General features: G+C 32.9%; 1 protein-coding gene across 2 annotated transcripts; it reads right to left on the bottom strand.

Annotated features, from left to right (window-relative positions):
- Positions 1 to 1,184: 1,184 nt before the first annotated feature.
- LOC128233819 (uncharacterized) lies at positions 1,185 to 6,728 on the bottom strand. Of its 2 annotated transcripts, none has more exons than XM_052947675.1 (4): positions 6,575 to 6,728; positions 3,910 to 3,993; positions 2,323 to 2,472; positions 1,185 to 1,458 (listed from the first exon to the last, which is right to left on the bottom strand). In XM_052947675.1, the coding sequence occupies exons 2-4, from the start codon at positions 3,974 to 3,976 to the stop codon at positions 1,202 to 1,204; spliced, it is 474 nt and encodes a 157-aa protein (XP_052803635.1). In that variant the 5' UTR covers positions 3,977 to 3,993; positions 6,575 to 6,728; the 3' UTR covers positions 1,185 to 1,201. The 2 variants fall into 2 exon arrangements, with proteins under 2 accessions (XP_052803635.1, XP_052803637.1); XM_052947677.1 differs by lacking the exon at positions 6,575 to 6,728 and adding an exon at positions 6,185 to 6,345.
- Positions 6,729 to 15,286: the final 8,558 nt, after the last annotated feature.

Genomic DNA, 15,286 nt, shown 5'->3' with positions numbered 1-15,286 from the left:
GTATCGTGCCTTTCATTTTGCTTTATGTTGACCCATATTTATACAATATACAGACCGCGTATCGTGCCTTTCATTTTGCTTTATGTTGACCCATATTTATACAATATACAGACCGCGTATCGTGCCATTCATTTTGCTTTATGTTGACCCATATTTATACAATATACAGACCGCGTATCGTGCCTTTCATTTTGCTTTATGTTGACCCATATTTATACAATATACATACCTCGTATCGTGCCTTTCATTTTGCTTTATGTTGACCCATATTTATACAATATACAGACCTCGTATCGTGCCTTTCATTTTGCTTTATGTTGACCCATATTTATACAATATACAGACCTCGTATCGTGCCTTTCATTTTGCTTTATGTTGACCCATATTTATACAATATACAGACCGCGTATCGTGCCTTTCATTTTGCTTTATGTTGACCCATATTTAGGGTATACAAAGACCTGTCCTTGGTTTTATTCTGTTTTACGGGTTTAGCATTTGTTGCGTGTAAGAAAGAAAGGTCAAACTAATAATGTTTTTTTTTCTTCAGTTTAATAATCATTTGCAATTATTCATAATGCATTTCATATTATTTGTATCAAAACACAAATTAAAAAATAAATGAAAATGAACACAAAACACTAGAAACTTTATATTATGACAATGCAATCGTTATATTACAATGTGTCTTTGAACTTATTCAACATACACGTCACACTAGACATTTTCCCTTAAAGATGCGCTCTTACTCACAGATAAGATTTACCACAATAAATAATATTGTTTTAATATTCCAAAAAGGATGAACAAATGTCAAAAACAATTGTTTTTATGAAGGATACCGAGTTAAATTTAAAAGAAATGAGCATAAAACACGGTATTTCAACCTTATGAGACTATAGTAAACCACAGTAAATATTTTAGCATTCACTAATCATTTAATATTTTTGAGCTTTCTGCTATTAAATACACGGTTGCAATCTTGTTATCAGTAATTAATAATTTCCATAAATGCATTATTTACTAAGTAGTTAAAGGTTTATCAGTCAAAATTGATGTTTGTTATACATGTTTATGTATTGATTTTGAATAAGAGTGTCACTTTAAAAAAGAATACATCGTTTGATAGTGATGACGGGGTATATTTCTTTAATTAAAACTATTTTATATACTGTCATTTTCGAATTCAACAAAATGTGAATTACAACAATCTCAAATACAGCGAAACTGAACACATAATCAACCACGAGTTGGTTTTGAAGGAAGATGCCGCACCCTTGGGAGATTTGGTTGTCGGGTCTAGAAGCCATGATTCCACGTTAAGCGAGTTACACAGTTCAGTGCGACACTTCTGTTCACACGCTGGGTAAATCCCTTCCATCGCGCAGCAGTTTGCCCCGGTACACAATTCCTGGGGTGGATAACATGAGCGGTAGACAGAACGCACTTGGGTCCTTTCTGAAAATATGATTTAAAAGTTAAAAAGTAAGTACCGCCAGCTGGAACAGTATTCAATATTATTCTTACCCCTATATTCAGATATGCCTCAGTGATTCCATTCACTCTATTGGCAAGTTATTTTTACAGTCTAATCAAAACAGTCAGATTCTACTTTTAAACTGAAGTTAGATCGAAGTTGGTAATTGAATAAGGCAATATCGTACTTATCATTGCCCTTAGGCACCCCTCATTGATACCATTGGTCAGTTATTTATATAGAGTCCAATCAAAACACTTGGATTCTAATCTTAAAATTGAGTAAAATCTGGTAGTTATGGAATACACATAACATCAAAAGTTATTCAAAACCGTAAATACTTTCACACTCTATTTGAAAAGCGCATTTTCTCAAAGAAGATAACATGTATGTGGATTAAAAACATGCGTCAAGACTCCAAAGAAAATTAATCGACAGCAAAAACTGTACTTGTGAACAACTTGTTGTTTTTTAACAATTACTCAAGTACATCATTTTGCTCTAAAATTTGTTTCTTTAAAATATTATCAACCTTTTAAATCATGCAAATCTTTTATGTGATAAAATGATTTGAGATCGAGATCGAGACTTGACTAGTTTTTTGATGATATTTTGGCCTGATGTTTTTTACTTTCAAAATATTAACATGTACACCAAATTTCCTTACGAATGCACCTTTTCTAAAGTCCATCATATTTGACGGACATTCTCACTAATCTGACTCAGACTGGTCCTAGATGGACAAGATCTCTCTTATTTCGTCCTAGTAAGATATTATGTGAATTTCAAAATATAATTTATTAAAATTTTAATTGACACTTATTTGAATTGCTTTGAAAACTAGCCTAGGTTGAAGACCGCTTTTGTGTAGCACTGGTTGGGCGTCTGGCAAGGAAGAAGAGACTTTGATGCCGCCTTGGAGTCGTTTGCGCATACGTAATCGACCCTAGGATCACTGGATATGGTGTAGGAACACGAGTAACAGTCGAACGCTTCTGAAACATGATTATCATTCATGGGAAAAGTTTCTTTGTTCATAGCGGTATGGAAAGAATGATCAAGTATTTGACAGTTCACTAATATTTATTTTTGCAAGAACATAGAAGTGGAGAATGTCATTTTACACACATTATATAGACACACTTATCATATGAGACAGATATTTTTAATGCTACAAAAGCATATTATATCACGCCTCCAAAATAAATGACACAACACCATTGGTCCAGGACTGGTCACGCGGTGACCCCATATTTTGCCATATTGGGACACCAAATGGCGTCTATTTTCCGATTCCGATCAATGATGCGTTGAATAAATGAAATATGTAAACGGTTTATGTTACGGGGTTAGGTATGGTTTCATGCGCCCCGTATATCCCATATAGGGTCACCTACTAACTGGCCCGTGACTTATGATATTCTGTTAACACCCAGTTAAATACCCGAGTTTTAGCCGGTACTATTGCTAATTCCTCGATGAAAAAGTACCAAATTTGTCAAAAAAAAAATTGAGTGACTGTTTGGTAATGTTATTGAAGACTATATGTAGAAAGTGTTTTTAATTACTTGTGTTCAAAAAATAATGCACATTTTTGCAAGTATTATATCAATAGAGGTAAGAATGCACTGTTTCACCACTTCCCACGTCATACGGGTTTGTATACATTTTCAAACCATTTGGTGTAGTTGCAAAAGAAATGTCATATTTTTATAAGTAATTTTCTCATTTTACTTACAGGATGTAACTTATGATACAGGATGCATTTAATACACTTTATTACACGGTGACTTCATAGAATCAACCATAAGACCCAACCGAATTACCAGCAAAATCCACAAAGAATATGTCTGCTTACCCTTTAAAACTATATTCTTTGTTAATATGTTATGGGAATTAGACTTTAATCATTCTGGTACACTTTTCTGATTTAGGGATTATTTCATTTCCAGAAAGAAACATATATATCATATATGTCGAGTCAGTTGTGAAAATTTTAGATGATTATCTTAACTTAAAACTTTCTGAGTTTGGCATAAAACCACTTTTTGCTCTTATAATGGCCAACTACTGTTGTTTTGTATAACAACTTGAATTGCATATAAACAAAGAAAGATATATAGGAAGTATTTATTTAGAATTTAAGTTTTATTTAGAATTAACAGATGATATTGATACAGATAATATTTGATGAAATATTTTATTGCTAGGCAACCAACATATTTCCTGTATTTCAAGCTTTCTCAAGTCCAAGCAATATTCCACATCCATTACCAAGAAAAAGACATTAACAATATGAAGGTGATATGTTAACCATTATTTAAATACATTAACAGGATACACTAGCTTAAACTTTCATAATACATTTAAATTCACTACAGTTTTTGGCGCCAAAAAGGACAATAGTTCTAGAAACATCAAGATTGTGAAACCTGCGTGAACGACGAAGAGACAGAAACAGAAGACCACAGCGAGGACGAAGGAGGCTTTCTGGTCCATGTTTATGTGATCTGATACTGAAATCATAAAAATAAGAGAGTGCCTTATTAATGTGTGTATAATAAGATCGCTTTTCGAATATTAATTGAAACAACTGAACTTTTCAACCAATGAAATTGCATATAAGCAATAATCAAGTATAGGCGTTTCAACTTTAGTACGCCCACCCACTGCCACTCATCCGATACACACACCACGTGTTATTAAAAATGTGTCAGCAAATGAGGTTGTATTCTTAGTCAGTTAGATGACCTGAAGTAAAATCTTAATAATTAAGAAGGCTTCGTTTGCTACGCTTATTCGCTCATTCTTAAACATTAAAGATGCACTCTTACTCCCAAATATGATTTATAACAATAAATACAATTGTTTTAATATACCCAAAAAGATGAATACATGTAAAAACAATGGTTCTTATGAAGGATACCGAGTCTAATTTGAAAGAAAGGCGCGGAAAACACGGTATTTCTACCTAATGAAATGAAAGTAGATCACAGTAAATCTTTTAGCATTCACCGATCATTTCATATTTTTGAGTTTTAGCTATCAAATACACAGAAACAATCTTGTTATTATTAATTGATATTTCCATAAATGCATTATGTAGTAAATAGTTAAAAGTTTATCACTCAAAATATACATTTGTTATAAATGTGTATGCTTTGATATTGAATAATAGTGTCAATTTAAAGCTGCACTCTCACAGATATACCATTTTTACAACTTTTTATATTTTTTTCTACCAATGATATAAGACAGCTGACAAAAATCAGATCGTAGATTTTCATATTTCCGTTCGAATTTAAATGTTTTATGGTTTAAACCGTTACTAACGGTTTAAGAAAAATGCATAAAACATCATTTTTTGAACTTAAAAATAAAAATCAGCGATCTTTTTTTCAGCCGTTTTTTTCAGATTTTTGTCAGCCGTCTGCGGTCGGCAGTCTTATATAACTGGTTTCCATGGATTTTCGCAAAAATTGGCTCGTCCCAAGACAAAAAATCAAAAAAATCTGTGAGAGTGCAGCTTTAATTAAGAATCACGTCCAATGGCTATAAGCTCATCCATGCTCTATCTTAAAATTGTGCTATGAAGCAGAGAAAGAATAAATTTCACTATACTGTTGTCTCTAAATACATGGTATTATATGATGATAATACAATCAGCGGTGAGATTAGAGAGAATAGATTGGATTATTTTACTAAGATATTTGCGAGAAAATTATAATTTACCAGTAATACTAGAAACATAATTTCTTATATTTAAGCTGCACTCTCAAAGATGAAGCGGTTTCACAACTCTTTTTTTGAATGAGCCGTTTTAACGTAAATATCTGAGAACCAATGATATAAGACTGCTGACGAAGGATCAGATCGTAGTTTTTAACATTTACCTTTGAAAATTATCTTTTTATCCCGAAAAACTCATTTTTTAACGTTAATAACGCTTTTAGCCTCTAAACTACAAATTTCGAACGTTAATATTAAAAATTGCGAAAAGATATTTTGTAACCAGTCTTATATTATAGGTTTCCAGATATATACGCAAAAATTGTTTAGTCCAAGGCGTAAAATATAAAAAAAGTTGTCAAAACGGTCAACCGAGAATTCAGCTTTAGCGGGACTCGTTTACGTTTGCAAATGTCAAACACCGAACAAAATAAGTTTTCATTCAAAATGTGAGCAAAATACTTTTCTTCAATGATGATCCATTAAAAGTACAAATTAGAGCTTAGGTGTTATTAAGTATTTTGAAATGAGACAGAAAATCCCATATTTGGCAAAACGCTCCAGTAACGCTAGTGAAAATGATTTGAATGACTTAAGCCTCGGAATAACAGAATTCTGTAGAGTATTTTCTAGTCGCTGTTAGGTGTGTTGTTCATAAAAGTAGTAAAATAACTCAATTTGAATTTTTTTTCAAATGTTGCTAAATAAATCTAAAAACTAGTCACTTTAAGTACAAGTATTCATTTGCATTTCTTGATAACGATAGTATGTAGTTCAATAATGCAGGCGAATAAAAACAATTACATTACATCACATTATACAAGTTTGTATTTCATATCTATATTACGATTTGAATATATGTACAAAGCGTTACATTTCGAAAAACGGTAGTAAATTTATAGAAAATGAACAAGAGCGCATTGGACTACACAACACTATGTACATCAAGAAATAAATTAAAGTAATTTAAACACTTACCTTTTGTTTTAACTGTAGGGAGTTAATTTAAGATATACTTCACACACGCCTGCTCATAACACAAGCGATTGATCAGAACACTACTAGTTCTACTAGATGATTTTATTCTTAAAAAAGCACGTTAAATCGTGATGTTTAACGCATACTTAATTTTGTTTACTCCTCCGCACGTTGTACATGTATATAGTATTTCCACACAATCATGACTAACTTAAGTATGATCTATAAACAATGACCATAGGGCGTATCAATATCTTTCTACTTATCATGCCTTTACATTGTTTGTCAAGACACGCATTCACAAAGCACATGGTCATACATGGCCTTAATGTTTATTAAACCCAAAAAATTCACATTAAAACATTCGATAGTTTATAAAATGTAACTTACCTTTTAAATTCAGCTGCTGTTATCAGAGTATCGTATAGTTTAAATCAAAATACCCAGAATGTTATCATCCGATTACAAAGTACTGATAAAAAAGCATGTAACACAAATATGGTTGTCAAACGATATGATATGCAAATTGAACATGTAGCCCTAGGCGATGCTACATTGTTACGCATCCTACTAAATATAGACATTAACAACAATTAACATATTAGCATGCATTGTTTCAAGTTTAACAACAGTAATTGTAAAGATAAACTATTTTTACAACGTTTAGAGATAAGCGTAGGATTCAACATGTATTTGAGTTGCCGTGCAATGTATATTGAACTATGTTCCTCAAACATTGGAGGAGGGAAATATTTTTTATAGAATAAAATGTTGCAGTAACAATGACATTATGCAAATTGAATCCAAGAACACCGACTAAATGGTCTCTGTACATTTGGGCTGGCAGCATTAGAAGATATTATAGGCTGTTTAGGTGACATTTAGATCGATTGTCGAATTATAACTTAGCTAAGCAAATATTCAATGTGACGGACTAGTCAGCTTTTATCACAATTAACCTCAATTAATACAATTGTTTTAATAAACCAAAAAGGATGATAGATGTTGAAAACAATGTTTTATGAAGGATACCAATTTTAAGTTGAAAGAAAGGTGCAGAACATCCGATAAGACGATATCAGATCACAGTTAATATTTTAGCACTCACCAATCATTTAGTATTATTGCGTTTGCAGCTATTAAATATACGGTTACTATCTTTTGATCATTTTTAGAGCTTCGTCACTCAAAAGTAATGTATGTTTATACATGTGTATGCGTTGATTTTGTACAAGAGTGTCACTTTAAAAAGAAAGTGTAGGAAAACAATGCTATTATTCCGATTAAAAGCATGACCACAGACAATGATCTCAGGGTGCATTTGGGATGGTAGCATTAAAAGTCATCACAGATTGTTAAATGAAACATAGCGCAATCTACACCGCTTATGGAGCCCTGCCTTTAGTCTTTTACCAGGGTTTGATTGAGAGTTTAGTTTCTTATAACACTTCGACAAACCTTTTCACAAAACGGCTGTCTGGCGCAGCACTATAAATACAATATTTTGGAAACAGGTTTGTCGAAGTTTTTGATGAATCAATCTCCTTATCAAACTCCGATAATAAAGCGAAGGCGAGGCTCTTGAAGCGCCATAGACTGCACTTTGTTTCACTTAAAATGATGTTGTAGAAGAAGTTATCTTTGTGTTAAGTCTTCCCTTTAAGCAAAATGTTGTCTACGACGTAGCATATATAACGTAATTAAATGCCTAGTTTAATCCTTCTATAAGTGACCCCCACCCCCCCCCCCCCCCAAAAAAAAAAAATAAATAAAAAAATAAATAAATAAATAAATAATAATAATTAAAAAAATAAATAATAATAATAAAAATAAAAATAAATAAATGAATAAAAATAAAAAATAACAGCTGTGTATTGAACACAACCTCTGTAAATTAATCGTATTCTAAATGCCTTGTGCCGTCTAATCAGATCCCTGATCTGGGTATCCGGCTGTGCAGTATTGGAGGTTTTATTATAGAAAACGACCCTAAATGGCCCTGAGCTAATAATCAAATATACAGGAAATTGGCACCTACTGTGACATCAGTGCAATTAGCACTGAGATGCACAGCAGGGGATTTTCATGCCAAACATTCCTTAAACTAATCCTTTAATGAGAATACAGCGTCATCAATATGGACAGTCGCAAGAAATGAGACAAAATATTACCAACGTATGTATATTTGTTATTTACGCCAAATGGATCTTCACAACAGTGAATTATGAGGAAAAATGTTTTGCGACAAAGAAATCCACAGACTATGCTTTTGCCAGGTCATTAATGCTAAAAGAAATACAGATGAAATATAAGGATACCAAGCATTAAACGCTATCTAACCATTGTACAGAGTTGTTAAAAATAGCACTGACGTTTGACAATGGTCGACAGATAAACCATAGACTTTGCCGAGTTGTCAGTCGTTTGCTCAGCTAAGTCAATCTTAATCTTTTGTTTTGTTTTGAATGTCATAGATACTGAAATTGTCCCAAAAGTCAAGTATGAAATTAGTAACATTAACAAGTGATTAATAATGATTGCTTACAAAACCAATGATTGGAGATCTCACAATATATCAGTGAACGCGCAGTCTCAATTGTATAGCTTTTACGGGGAATCAAATCACTGACCCTGTTCCGTCTGTTAGTTAGGGTAACTCATTTACCATCATAAATTTGTTTGTATGGCATATATTTTTTTTCTTCATAATTATACTTGTATATGAGCTATTGTGGCACGTTCATTTTGAAATCATGAACAGCCTTTAGATAACCATATAAAGGTTCGAACTGTTGCTGTTGACGTTATTACGACATATAATATATTTTGTTTATTTTTGACGCAGATTCAAATCTAGAATTTCGATTTTTTTTCTAATATTCCACAACATTATTTTATTACGGCTGCTCTAGTTCACATCGATACAGTAGAACTGAAATATTACGAACAGCGAATAGCTACTGTTTTAATGCGCCCATTTGTAAACCAGGCGGCGTACATAATGATGTCCACTTAAAGTATGTATTTCATATTTGCAACCTTACGACAAATGCCATATATATCAAATCTCAAATGGGGTTGTTCCTCACTCTTGCTTTCCATACATCTTGCCGAGTGGAGCATGGAACGATGCTAAAAAGTGCGTGGAATTATCAATTTCAGGTAAGCTATCAAACATAAGGATGCAAAAATGTGTTAGTGCATTTTAGGATATTAACATTGAGAATTTTTATCTATACTGATTAACCATTATATTATTTCTGTGTGGATGACATTTCTAAATACCAACATAATGGCGTCACTAGATCGCGACATGATATATCAAAGAGAGGTGAAAACAACAGCTAAAAATTACTATGATTAAATATGAATTTTATCAATTTGTTTCTAAAAGCTGCACTCTCACAGATTTACCGTTTTTACAACTTTTTTTGTTTGGAATGAACATTTTTTTGCGAAAACATCTGCAAACCAGTGATAAAAGACTGCTGACAAAAGATCAGATCGCAGATTTTCATATTTCCGTTCCAAAATTAATGTGTTATGGCTAAAACCGTTACTTAACGTTTAAGAAAAACGCATAAAACATCAATTTTTGAACTTAGAAATAAAAATCTGCGATCTTATTTTTGTCAGCCGTCTTATATGAATGGAGTACATGAATTTTCGCATTAATTGGCTCGTTCCAAGACAAAAAAAATAAAAAAAAGGTGGCAAAACGTTCTATCTGTGAGAGTACAGATTTAAATAACATAATGTCAATATAAAAATGGTGAACACTTATTGACGGATGGGTTGCTTTAATAAAAATATGAACAAGTATCAAATATTGCTGTCGTAAAATAAACTGACTTGTTTAAAGAAAATTACAAGAGACAGATAAATAAAAGCACAGGGGCTATATGAACAGACGTCCTGAGTCTAAGATTGAGACGAAGTCTTAGTAAACTAAATTCTTATATAGAGTTATTTATGTTATACAAAATGGACGATTGGACACACTTGTTCTATTGAAAGAAGGCAGGGGTTTGTTAATGGTCTTACCAAAGTGTGCATAATGTGATTGCAACAAACAAAACGGGGGTTAATACAAACAAAATTAGCAATTGAAGTATACAGTTTAGTGAGTCTTCAATCCGTTAAATAACTTTTTTATCTTTAAAGTTATGATACCAATGTAAGGTTCCAATCGAAGACATGTGCTTGTTGCCACATATATACAGTTTTCCAAACATAAGGAAAAAGTCCACTTAGCAGGCAAACCAAAGTACGTCCTTCCCCTGTATATTGTGTGCCTTAAAGGGAACTTTCAACAAACAGACGTTAAATAACCACAGTTTTATTATTTGATGGCTACTATATATAATAGCATTTCTTAAAATATTTCTTTTTAATATCACTTACAAATGGACACATACAAAACGAGTGAAATTTATGTTCAATATCATTTGAATTACGACATTGACACTATCTTTGGATCTTGTTAGAGTGTGTATTCTACATCTGAAGACTGCTATTTATGTATGAACATCACTATATCTCAAATAGTATTTAAGGTTATTTTAACATGTTATATAATCTAGCTCATACAATGCCATAACATTGACAAACGATTTAAATTATCAGAAAATCATATTCAGCCGCACGTCAAGCCAATTAGTAGGAGACTCATCAAAAATGATTATTTTAGCCATGAGGTTAGGACAATAAAGCTTGTAGCGAATCTATTGAAAACCTAAAAATATGATTTTGACATGTGAGTATGAAATACTCCAGTATAATACGCCCATTTCATTAACACCGGGGATGAGCAAAAAAGTCACGTGACCACAAATGCAAACGCCAGTAGTATTTTGGCTAGATTGATCGTCAATCAAGGTAAGTTTCTTTTCGATATTTTTGTCATACGCGAAAGTTCGTTCAAATGACATAGCGCAAAAAAGAATGCATTGTTTTGTCTTTCGATCGGTGTATTGGTCACCATTCATGTCTGCATAGTTTCCGAGAACACTTCGATACAAATTGTGTCCATGAATGCAAACGCACGTAGGTAGTGTTAAAATGTCACATATTCAGATAAATTGCCACATTTTTTCAATTGTTTTGACTTTCAGTTGTTCAATAATGGCTTTTATTTGTTTTATGAATATTTTATGCGATGCAGTTTGTACAAACAAATGCATTTTCTGAAGTATTTAAATTTGGCAAACGCACGTTGGCATTTTCATAAGGCAAACGTACGTAGTACCTAAAATGACAAACGCACGTAAGCATTTTATATAATAATAATAATGAGTTATCGTATATGTCGAAAGCTTTTAAAACTTTTTATTCTTTCTATATCCATAACTACTGCTGTAAGATTTTTGAATTTATATTTAATTATTATTATGATCATAATGCTTACGTACGGTCATAATCATAAGTGAAAGTGAAACGCTTTATGTCGTTTTACTTAGCTTGATAAGCCATCTTTTAAGAATTTAATAAGCGTTTGTTTGCACGAGACGTAATTTTTATGAAAATGCTTTTACAGATGATATTCTTTTAACAAACTACAATTTGTGTAATATATTTTGCGAAGTAAATCAAGTGGCGCTTAATAAATGAATGACAGTGTCTGTTTCAGTGATGTCATTTGTTTGCCACGTTTGTGGGAATGCGTGGAAAACAACATGGGGGCTGAAATTGCATGAGCGCCGCCATGACGGTGTAAAAGCTACATGCTGTTAGAAACAGTTATACACCACGGAGAGCTTGACGCGCAATATGTAAGTGTATTCTAGTATTGAACAATGCTTATATTCTTCTTCTTTTATTCTATAATATTCTATAATTAAGCAACCATCTACCAGTCAGAAGCTCAGGCGTTTTTATTAAAGGTTACCAAAATATTGCAATAACAAGTATTTTGATTGCATACTTTTAAAGGCATAATGTATTTATACAGGTGCACCACCCGTAATCCAATAAGCAGTTTCTGTGCCCGAAATGCATGCAGGAGGTCACCACACATACGTACCTGAACAGGCATTGGCGAGGAGAAGATGGCACGACACGTTATACGTGCGACATGTGTGGGATTTCAATGGAGGAGAAATAGACCTGAAGGCTCATATGGACGGCCATACTGGCGAGAAATCATACCAGTGCGTTTCATGGCCGAGAGTGCAAGGTTCATCCCAACCCGAACAATACTGTATTGCGCAGCGGGGTTTACCGTGTTTCCGCAAAACACCCTGCGAGAGGGGTGGGATGAACCTATCTTACACGAGCGGCGATGATCCTGGAAACACCTGGACATCTTTTGTGCGTAGTCAATATAATGCGCGTATAGATTTGTAATAATTCGTGGTTGTCATGGATATTCGTGCAGTGATTCAGATTATGATTATGTTATGATTAAATATTTATAGTTCTAAAAAGAGGACAGCGTTATTCTTGAATGGAGCGCGAACACTTTTTATTGCTCCATTTGAAGCGAGAAATAATCAATTTTGATTTTTAAAATTGCCACGAGACAATGTTTCCATGATGCTACAGACGACAGTCGTCTACAAGGGAGGTAATTGTGTTATGACGATTGAAAAAAATGAATTCCATACGGGTACTTGTTTTATCTTGGCCCTTGCCAAATTTTTAGGTCAAATTATCTGATGTGGAAGAAAGTAGAATCTCAGGCAGATCATAACAAAAGTATTGTTTATTAATTAATCGTTATGTTATTTGATTACTTATCTTTGATTTTCTCTGATTATCTGTGATCGCTTTTATTGTCAATCATTTTATTCAATGTATAAAACTAATCTAAGCTATACAGTTATAGAATAAATGAAGAACTGTTCCATTATAATGTCTTTATTTTTGTAAAACACCACTTATACATACAGTTCAAAGAGTATTTTCAGTGATATAAACATTGTTCCGGGTAGAGCATACATTGTCATTGTATCATCGCAATATCATTTTATGGTTATCATTATCACAATATCTGTCATTAACAATTATCATGACAGTATTATCATCACAACATGAAGCATGGTTAAATAAAAGGTTCATTAAAGATGTTAAAATTATGTTCAAATGAAACGTTTATCCCACTGCGATCTGTTACAAGCATCTTAGAATCGTTGCGTCTGGCCCGCTCCCAGCAATCACCAATGGTTCCCTTCTGTAATGCATTTCTGTTTGTCAAAACAGTCCCGTACTGTACTGTACGCCGACTCTTTGTATCAAACGTGTGGTTCCTGAAATGTGACATTACAACAGCTGTTCTAAATGTTCGAGATAAACATTTAACAAGCATTGTTAAGTTAGTTAAGTCTGTATACCACGGCATGGCCGGATAAGAGTTTGTTCGAGAACTCATATTTCCCGCAACACTCCAGCATGATATTGTGTCAATGTTTGTGACGTATCATAAATTTATATAACTTTCATTATGATGGATATTTAACAATACAGCGGATGAATGTCTTGAACACATTTTCAGTTTTTAAAGGCTAACGAAATATTCGTTTGCTCCTTATTGTAAGATGCCTACGTGCGTTTGCCATTTTAGGTAGACTACGTACGTTTGCCAAATTTGAAATACTTCAGAAAATGCATTTTTGTACATATTGCATCGCATAAAGTATTCATAAAACAATTAAAAACAATTATTGAACAACTGAAAAACAAACATTTGAATAAAATGTAGCAATATATCAAAATATGTGACATTAAAACACTACCTACGTGCGTTTGCATTCATGGACACAATTTGTATCGAAGTGTTCTCGGAAACTATGCAGACATGAATGGTGACCAATACATTGATCGATAGACAAAACAATGCATTCTTTTTTGCGCTATGTCATTTGAACGAACTCTCGCGTATAACAAAAATATCGATAAGAAACTTACCTTGATTGACGATCAATCTAGCCAAAATACTACTGGCGTTTGCATTTGTGGTCACGTGACTTTTTTTGTTCACCCCCGGTGAGCTTTAATACAAATAATAAACAAAGTAAAAATATAGGATTTCAAGATGTACGTTGCAATTTAATATTAAATATGATAAAACTTATATACTACATTAAAGGGGCTGTACTCCGTATGATAAAACAGCGATTTTTTTTGGTCGAAAACTGACGTAAACTTGGTATCGATTTGTACAATGCATTGGAACTTACTAACTGAAGTACCACATAGTTTACAATTTATTTATTTTTTGCAGATTTTTCGTATTTTTCCATTAAAAAATATTACTAGGTATGTCTACCTAGTAGAATTCATTCCTTATGCGTGACTGGCCAGTCGATGTTATCACGTGATATGACTAGATAGGTATATAGCTAAAATATTCCAAACGTTTAGAGTTAGCCTTCGTAGCACAGTGGATACAACACTGGACTGCAATTTTGGCGATACCGGTTCGAAACAGGTCTCCGATTCAATTTGTTTCTTACATTTTTGTATGTTTTTTTTTACAATTATGATATCAAACATTTTATTAAATAATTGTCCTGAGATTCATTACAGAAAAACACTTTTTTGGTGCCAATCTGGTGTACAGTCCCTTTAAGCACAATGATAAAAATTAAATCTAGTTAAAAAATATTTAATAAGAACAGTATAACATAATGGACTAGCCTGCGATAATAAAATGACGTACATATTTAATATAAATACTAATTGCGACTGGTCATCACAAGATATTTCAATTTCAGTTTATTGGCAATACATGGCTCAGCAAAAACATGCCAAGGCTTTGGCGAACACAAACATCACAATAAATACACAAAAGTTCATGTATATGGCAAATGCAACGAACATTGAACTTCACACATAAACACCAGTCGCGCGTTAGAGATTAGTATTAATGGTATGGATAAGAATGATTGAATTAAAATGATCACGGGACAGCTGAGGTGGGGCTGGAGTTGGGTAAATAATACAGGTAATTAAATAGAAAAGTAATTCATTAAAGTTAAGTATTAAAATGGTTGTAGGCATGGACGACATACTCCTAACAAAACAAGCACATTTAAAATGCGATATTAGTTTATTCGAAAATATACACTACATGTCCTGTGACATACGCTATGTCGCTAAAAC

This window comes from Mya arenaria, chromosome 5 (genome assembly GCF_026914265.1).
Source record: "Mya arenaria isolate MELC-2E11 chromosome 5, ASM2691426v1".
Lineage (NCBI taxonomy): Eukaryota > Metazoa > Mollusca > Bivalvia > Myida > Myidae > Mya > Mya arenaria.
Note: the sequence above shows the minus strand (reverse complement) of the source record. Positions and strands in the feature narration are given on the sequence as shown.